The 9,015-nt window shown below is 37.0% G+C and overlaps 1 protein-coding gene across 3 annotated transcripts; it reads left to right on the top strand.

Annotated features, from left to right (window-relative positions):
* Positions 1–427: 427 nt before the first annotated feature.
* On the top strand, positions 428–8,253 carry atp5f1c (ATP synthase F1 subunit gamma). Of its 3 annotated transcripts, none has more exons than XM_037760905.1 (9): positions 428–558; positions 913–947; positions 3,570–3,701; positions 4,114–4,318; positions 4,671–4,814; positions 6,279–6,343; positions 6,435–6,590; positions 7,103–7,199; positions 8,105–8,253. In XM_037760905.1, the coding sequence occupies exons 1-9, from the start codon at positions 518–520 to the stop codon at positions 8,106–8,108; spliced, it is 879 nt and encodes a 292-aa protein (XP_037616833.1). In that variant the 5' UTR covers positions 428–517; the 3' UTR covers positions 8,109–8,253. The 3 variants fall into 3 exon arrangements, with proteins under 3 accessions (XP_037616833.1, XP_037616832.1, XP_037616834.1); XM_037760904.1 differs by lacking the exon at positions 8,105–8,253 and adding an exon at positions 7,358–7,379; XM_037760906.1 differs by lacking the exon at positions 8,105–8,253 and having other exon boundaries at positions 7,103–7,203.
* Positions 8,254–9,015: the final 762 nt, after the last annotated feature.

The raw sequence follows: 9,015 nt of genomic DNA, 5'->3' as shown, positions 1-9,015 counted from the left end.
TAATGTATATTTATGTAATGTATATTTAACATATGTATATGTTAAATATATATGTATATATATATATACATATATATTTATATAGATATAGATAGATAGATATATAGATATAGATAGATATCTATATCTATATATGTATGTATATACATATATTTATATGTACTGTATGTATAAATATGGTTTGATATTGTTTTGTAATTGTTCTATATGTAAACAAGCCTAAGGGGATATTTAAGGAGGACACACATACAGCATATACACAAATAAATACACAAATTAACAAAAAAAATTGTAAGTAATTAACTAAGGTTAATTAAGGGGAAGCATAGGGAAGGAAACACTAAATAAATGAGCAAAAAAAAAAAAATTTAAATTGGATGACATTGTAGGTTCATACACGAGTGAGAATCGCATAATTCCGATATTTCTACCAGTCCCTGAATGCACCATCCTCACCATCTTGCCTTCATGCTGCGCCTGCGCAGTGCAGCCTGTCTGACCTTCATCAGCAGTAACCATGTTCAGCAGGACCAGCGCCTTCGTGTTCGCTCCACAATGGTAAGGAAACACATCTAAACACTCTAACAAAACGCTTTAACTGTATATACTTCACCTGCACTTCATGTGATACGTGAATAGAGTCAGTGTGTAGTTTATAGCCTGTAATAGACGCAGTTATTGAACACAAGGACGAGCTAACGAGCAGGCCGCTGCTAATGAATGACGGCAAGCTAACTGATGCTAACTGATTCTAGAATGCTTGCAGCCTAGCAACAAAGTGAACGTTCTGCAAGTTTAAATCCAAATGAGTCCACACTAACATGACATTAATGTTGCACTGTTAATGTTAAACTGTTATAAATGCTGTTATGTGTTGAGCTTAAGGCTAACATGCTCTATTTGTGTTCACAGTGGGCAGGTCAGGAACATGGCTACCTTGAAGGACAGTAAGTACTTTATGTGTGCTACTCTCTTTAAATGCAAAGACAACAGTATAACAACATATTATAGATTATACACTCCCATAGATGACAGCCAAGATGCAAAATGTGGTTGATTTCTGAGGGAAATGTCAGATTCAACTCTGCAAGTCTTTACAGCCTGTTGGCATTAAGACACAAGCTGCAAAACAGTTTTAGTCCATGAGCCACTTTGAAGGGACCAAGTCTCATGGTGAAGTCTCAGGTCTATGTCCCTAGTGTTGTACTAAGATTAATGCGAATCTTTACAGACAACAAAATCATTTTATCAATTTACAGAAATGTTACACGTATTCCAACATTTTTTCTTCAAGCTGCTCCCATTTAACACTTCATGAAATTGTAGTTTGTACATTAATATATTAAATAGACTCTAAAACTCAGATTTACAAACTTATTTGTCATTTAAAGCATTGAATTAATGGCCATATATTCCTTAAAACCACCACACCAAACAAACCAAAGTCAACTAAAACAAGTTTATAGCCATATTAGGGCTGAATGTAGTGATGGAAAATGGGAGCGTGAATGTAGTAGATTGATTTATGGAGGCTTTGAATATGCAGATGTTTTCTGTAGTTCACTATTGACAGCTCGCAGTGTTGTAAGCAGTTAAGAAAAGTCACTGGACATCACTCCTTGGGCATCCGGAAGCCATCTTTTTCTTTCCGGAGACTTCTCATGGTTTCAATCGAGCTCGTCTGCTTTACGTGGTCTTGCACGGACTTCTCTTTAACTCTCATAAAGGGGTTAAATGTGAATTCTTCTGCCACCGTGGACGGGATGGTTGGTTCTCCATCGCTGCATTTCTCCTTTGCCTACTTTATTGTCAGACAGGTCTGAAATTTGTTTTGCATCACAGCAGCTCCATTTGCAACATCACAAAAAGGACAAAGACAAGGATACATACATTTAAACATTACAATCACAGAAGACGACATTCAGGGCCCTTCAAAGTACATTTGATCTGGGATTATTAGGCTCCATATTTAGTTTTAGGATTGACTGGTGTACAAAAGAGATAGCTTCAGTCTTACCTTATTAAATCGTGGAACCCTGTATCTCCGATCTGATGGTAACAATTCATATTCACTGTTCATAATATGGTTGGGGTCAGAGACAATGGTGTTAGCCAGCCTTAATATGTTATTATGATAGGCTGATTCATAGAATTTTTCAAGGGGTTGATCTACAATCTTTCAAAACTGCTCCACCAAATGAAAATCTGAATCTGAATTTTACACATAGGTCCAGTATAAAAGAGGGAAACCAACACACAATATCATGAAGTTATATATCATTGTAAAGCTTAGACTATAATCTATCCATCGGTCATATTGTCATGACACTGAGGTCAAGAGAATTTGACCGTTGACCTCTAACGCTGTAATCGGGCAAATTCTGAATGCCACTGCAAACGTCCTTATAACTAACTTCATATTGATCTGATGTGCACTATGAGACTTGGTCCCTCCAAAGTGTCACGACGACTATATTTTGGGGGTCTGGCTCATGGACTATTTTAATATATTTTATGAACAACTGCAACGTTTTACATGCATGCATGGTACTAGTTTACAGCTAGAAAGATCTTAACTACATTATGCCCATCGTGGTGTATTATTTTGGTTGAAGGTGATAATGCAACTGGAGAAGAAACAATAAACAAATGCTGAAAAAAACAATGTAAATGCAAAGTGTGAATAAAGAAATGCAATAAAAAAGTGAGGTGAAACAAGAGGCAATGGAAGATTATAACTCCCCAACAGTGACTGAATATTTAGAGTTTTGAGGTGTTTCAATGACATTTTGGTCTGCTAATTAAATAAAATAAACAAATAACACCCTTTTTAAAGTCTTGGCAATATATTTGCCTTTGTTTAGTCATATGTAGTTTAAAATTTATAGTAAAGAAACCAGAAAATATTCACGTTTAAGAAGCTGCAATCAGAAAACTTAGACTTATTTTTCCTCAATTATTACTCAAAGCGATTAATCGGCTAAAAAGATCTTAACTACAATGCCCATCGTGGTCTATTTTGGTTTAAGGTGATAATAATAATAATAATAAGATTATGCAACTGGAGAAGAAATAATTTAAAACAAACATTTAACAATTTTTATTTTTATTATCAGATACAGAAACAAAAAAGACAAAAAAAACACAATAAAGCACTAGACATTCAACTTAAAAACTAAACAATCCTGACCAAGGTGTAGAACAAGGCGGTATAAAAATAGCTTTGTTCCAGCAGCATCTGTACAGTATTGTAGCATGCTATAGAAGCAATGCTTGTTTGTTTTATTTATTTATTTATTTATATACATTTATTCATTGTATTGCAGTGGGTTTTAGTGATCTGTAGAGCTTTGAGTATTTTTTTTATCATGTTTGTCTATTGTCTGTGTTTGTAAAATGTATGTGTTACAATTTTTCAAATTTTTTATGGGTACAAATAAAGTAACCTGAAATCTGAAAACACAACACCAGTTTAATAAAAATGTTTTTTGCGGGTAGCTGTACAAAACGAAGACGTTTTTAAGTCTGTGTAATATGATGTGTACTAATATATCCTCTCCTGTCTTTAGTCACCATTCGGTTGAAGTCCATCAAGAACATCCAGAAGATCACCAAGTCCATGAAAATGGTGGCCGCTGCCAAGTACGCTCGTGCTGAGAGGCAGCTGAAGCCAGCCAGAGTCTACGGCGCTGGTGCTATGGGTATGATCACCTTACCGCCATGTTCTCTCTCACTTGATATGAATTGGATTTAAGGGGAGACCCCCCCACAGGTGAATAGGGTAAAATGTTTAATATCACCATGAAACTTTCCAAGTTCATTACTTACATTAAGACAATTATTTTTTGTATTACAAGTTTTCTGAAATGTTATGTTTAAATATGCAAATAAGGCATTATCTAATGCTAACTTTTGGTGAATTTAGGAGAAATCTACAGACACAAGTAGACAAAGTCGTAAAATAAACACCTAAATGTGTATTCTGGATGTTTTCTTTCCACTAGTCTGAAAGAAGACATGTTATAGAAGCAAAATAGCCCAAAATCTCAAAGTTGACCAGTTCCTCCCCTTACATTGTCTGACACTGGACTAAGTTTCCTCTGTGCTCTTCAGCCCTCTACGAGAAGGCCGACATCAAACCAGAGGACAAGGCCTCCAAGCATCTGATCGTTGGTGTGACCTCTGACCGTGGACTCTGCGGTGCCATCCACTCTAATGTGGCCAAGGCCATCAAGAGCCAGATCGCCACCCTGACCGGCACTGGCAAGGAGGTCATGGTGATCAATGTGGGAGACAAGCTGAGAGGCCTGCTGCACAAGTACGAATGAAAAATATTCATCTTCACAACAATGATGAAAGACATGAGTCAGGTCCAGTGTTTCTGTCTCTGTTTATTAGCGGCAGAAATGTGGTGATATTTTCTTGTGTTTAAAGGGTTCACTAACTAAGCTAATTAAATAAAATAAACAAATAACACCCTTTTTTAAAGAATTAGCAATATATTTTCATTTGTTTAGTCATATGTAGTTTAAAAAATTGAGAAAGCCTGATTCAGACAAACATGGGACTTGAAATCACAATTAATTTTTTTAGTAAAAATCTAAATATAGGTAATTGTGCTTGTGATGATTGTTTTACTGTACCAATAACACCCACCGTTTCCTCATCAGAACTCATGGAGAGCACATCATTCTGAACTGTAAGGAAATGGGCCGCAAGCCCCCCAGCTTCTGTGACGCCTCAATCGTCGCCAGCGAGCTGATCAACTGTGGATATGAGTTTGACCAGGGCTCTGTCATCTTCAACACATTCAAGTACCATACTTTCTGTCTTGACGTTTTTTCTTTATCTGGATTTGCGTAAAAACATTTCAAGTTGCATAAGCTCAGAGATTGACTTAAAGGAACAGTGTGTAGGACTTTAGGGGATCTATTGGCAGAAATGGAATATAATATTAACCATTTAGGCGACATTTTTATCCTATTTCTGGGTCCTCGACTCTCTTAATATATAAAAATGTAGGGATGTACCAGAAATTTAGTAGTCAATACCAATACCAGCTCGTCGCCACGATAAAAAACAAAAGTAAAGCAATAAATCCCATTTACTTCAACATCCACTCCTTTATTACCGTTTAGTTTTTTGTTTGGAATTTAAACAAGTCATGATACCCTCTCTTATTATGTATTTTATATTGAACATCTCCTTCAAACAACTGGATTTATTCAAATTTCTCTCCAAAAACTACATTTTACAAGATTCCATTTGAACACATCATGATAACGTTATTATTTACCTTCGCCCAATACAAATTTTAACTGAACAGAGCCTGAACGCATCATAATGTAAATCAATGGAACCTCCCGTGTTGAAATCGGCCGAACGAGAGCTGGTTAGCGTTACTTTGTTAGCTCCGTGCAAGACCGTGCTGCTTACCAGCTGCTAACGACCAACGTTAACTAGCTCTCGTACTGCAGATTTCAACACGGATTTGTTGTTCATAATGTAGCGTTATCGGAAAAAATAGGGTGCGTCTCCTGGAAGCATCAATAGTGAGTTTTACTGCGTCCAAAACACATTTTCTATCGTTTCTATGCGTCGGTCTCGACGGTACATATGGTACCTGCGGTACTGTACTGTACAGAAATGAGTATCGTTACATTTTCAGATTTTGGCGTCGACTCTGTAACCAAGTATTGGTTCTCGTGACATCCTTATAAAAATGTGTATAAATTCAGTACTGTGAGGCCTAAGCAAGTAATTGAAATGATTTTTTTCAGCACAACATGGGTTATTTGAATATGTATGCTGCAGTGATGTCACATGATATTATAAAAACTTATAAGACCAAGAAGTCAGAAGAAAAAATGAAACGGAATTTGAATGTTTCAACAATTTTATTAATTTTCTACAACAAACAACTGTGTGCAAAAGTTTACTATCTTCAAATTTGTATTCCAAAGCATCAGGTGAAAAAAAAAAGACTAGTACACAGACAAACAGAAGTATTTTATTTTTTTATCCTAATAGAACTGGCTTTATTTTTGCTGGTCTCCGCCCTTTTTGCGAATCGTGGCTCTTCCGCTGTAGCTCAGTACACTTCGGATAACTCTTGATCTTTTAATCTGTTTACTCTTTGAAGGTTGCTTCCGTGTTGCAGTAGATTTCTAAATGTTCAAGACACAGCATAGCACCACTAGATGCTGCCAAATCCTAGTTATTTTAAAATGTATTTGTTTTAAAAAAAAAAAAAATAATATTCTCTTTTTCTGATGCAGGTCTGTTATCTCATACAAGACGGACCAGAAGCCTCTGTTTTCCAATGACACTGTTGCTAACGCAGGTAGCGTAGTGTTTTAAAAACGTCTTGCACAGATCCTCAGGTGTCCCCTGTAGAGATGTACCGAACTTATGTGTACCTCCCCTCTCAACAGAGAGCATGGGCGTCTACGATGACATCGACGCTGACGTGCTGAGGAACTACCAGGAGTTTGCTCTGGTCAACATCATCTTCCTGGCCATGAAGGAGTCCTCCACCTCTGAGCAGAGTGCCAGGATGACGGCTATGGACAGCGCCAGCAAGAACGCCTGTAAGACTTCCTGGCTAACACATTTCACATTCAGTGTTTCTCCGACAACTTGATTATCTGAATGGTTTAAGTGTCTTTGAAACAGTATTTAGTTGGGGTGTAAGGAATTATCCATACACACGAGTATTGTGATACTGTATCGATTCTCCAAAACATTATCAATTTAAAAATCCAAAGGCCTGCTGTCGGTTCCTATATTCACTATTGGTTTGTTACGTTCACTTGATTTTTAATGGAATATAATCTCATGGCATGATCATCCGTTTTTACATCTTATGATTTAGTTTATTTATTTATTGATGCAGTTTAAAGTTACATGGACAATGGACATTAATAGACATTTCTTTAAATGTGTCAGTTTTAGCCTCTTCAGTCCCTGGGCAGGTGTAATGACAAGACACATAAAATACATTAAAGCAGGAACCGCAATACTTAAAGAGTGAGGCGGAATAACAATGCAACAGCAGGCTGTGTGAACGGGTCTATTGACCGACGTATTTCTCTCCTTCCAGCTGAGATGATTGACAAGCTGACCCTCACCTTCAACCGTACCAGACAGGCCGTCATCACCAAGGAGCTCATTGAGATCATCTCTGGAGCTGCTGCGCTGTAAGTCTTTTCATTGTCTCTCTCATCCCCTTTCATCAGATTCCTCCATCACTCCACTAACTTTTCTGACCTTTTGAGACTTCTTCTCTCAAAAGCCATCACATTCTCATGTGACTAATTCTCCTCTCTGAACTAATCTCACCCTCTGCTGAACTCAGGACCTGAGGCTTGTTTTAACAGAGGAGGTAACACTGTAATGTTAGGATCCCTTCTGGGCTAGTTTGACGAGCATTTTATGTAGAAGTGTTAGGGGTGTCACGATTTGATTTAAACATGCTGTTATATGTTGTTAGACTATGGACTCTTGATTCCTAAAGATCAACAGATCGTTTCTTTTATGCCCTGACAACTGTCATATGAGGGGAAATCAAGTGTGGCTATATGATCAAATTTAAATTATTTATTATGTAATAATATCTTTTTCCAATTGGGAACAAGCTGTTAAACAACAAAAAGAAGATCCACTAGATGGGAGGAGGGTACTTTACAACAACAGCTAGAGTTTCCCCTGTTTTACTGTACAAAGTGATGTAGACACACAATCGATTTTGAGTGAAGATAGCACGATTGCGGCTGAAATCGCCAAACAACTTTGGTTGCTGCAGACTCTAAATTTTCTGCAGCTCACGAACTGTAGTTTTTCTGTCCATGATATGTTCGTCGTCTTTGAGCTAATTTCGATCGATTACCGATATCAAATTGAAATCGTGACGCCCCTAGGCAGAGTGTACCATAAATTATTTGATATAGTAATCCAGATTACCAGACATTTTTTGATGTACTAGTTTAGATGCCTTTTAGGTTTTAGAGTATCTCCAGAGTTTTTTAACCCCGTCCCGAGCTAAGTGAAAGGGCTGTTTATGTTCACATTCTTACCTTTTCTCTTTCTTTTCTTTTTTTTCCAGATAAACGAGCCAGATCTTCGTTCCCATTACCTATAGCTCTTCAAAATACTTCAGACACGTGATGTCGAGAGTCTATGAACATTTGTGCTTCTATTTGTAAAATATATGGAGAAAATAAACCTCTTACAGAACATTCATGCTTTTCATCAGTCCTTGTATCTGTTTTTCCTCACAGTAAATGCTGATGACTGAGAAAAATGAATGTTGATGCTTCACTCTTAAGGAATTCAATTTTAAAAGATGTTACTTGATAAAAAAATTAACAAATTTTAAAGCAGTCAATGATCAATTATTATTTTTTTAGTTGCTGATCTACCGCTGCCTTGTTCGGTTAGTTTGTTTGTGTTATTATATGGCTTTGGTGTTTTAAAGGGTTAGTTCTGATTCAAAGTCACACAATAACACCAACAAATTAACCGATTAAGGCAGCGATAGACCAGCAACTCCCATGCGAGGTAAAGTTACCATTTTTGTCAGTGGAGTCTGGTGCCTTTGGAGAGAGCATCAGTCAACGGCTTCAGTTCCCCCGCGGAAAGGGCTGTCTGAAAGAAAAGGTAAAGCAGTGAATATGTTCTAAATATAGCATACACTTACTGTAACCTGATGATTAAACTTGATTTTCTTTTAAGGTGTATGAAATACGTTTTGCTGCTGCCCCCGTCCAGGCCGTGACGTGACATTGAGACTCTGTGCACCCCTAATTGTTATCCACACTTTGTTGTTGGATTGGTGTTGTAGTACGAGTTACCATGTAAGAATGAATCAATGAATCAGTGATGGAAGAAGTATTACTTGATTATTAATTACTATTTATATGCTGGATAGCTAAATCTATACTAATACATCTGCAAAGTAACTACAGTAGTAACTAAAGCATGTCGAAAAAAAGTCATAGTATAGTATGTCACTAA

This window comes from Sebastes umbrosus, chromosome 23 (assembly GCF_015220745.1).
Source record: "Sebastes umbrosus isolate fSebUmb1 chromosome 23, fSebUmb1.pri, whole genome shotgun sequence".
Lineage (NCBI taxonomy): Eukaryota > Metazoa > Chordata > Actinopteri > Perciformes > Sebastidae > Sebastes > Sebastes umbrosus.
The sequence above is the reverse complement of the archived record's forward strand: the minus strand, read 5'-3'. Positions and strand labels throughout refer to the sequence as shown.

Bases quoted from the DNA above. Each gene is read 5' to 3' on its own strand.
- atp5f1c (XM_037760904.1), top strand. From the start codon at position 518: ATGTTCAGCAGGACCAGCGCCTTCGTGTTCGCTCCACAATG. The intron at 559-912 runs GTAAGGAAACAC...TTGTGTTCACAG, and splicing joins TTCGTGTTCGCTCCACAATG to TGGGCAGGTCAGGAACATGG. The intron at 6,591-7,102 runs GTAAGACTTCCT...CTCTCCTTCCAG, and splicing joins CAGCGCCAGCAAGAACGCCT to CTGAGATGATTGACAAGCTG.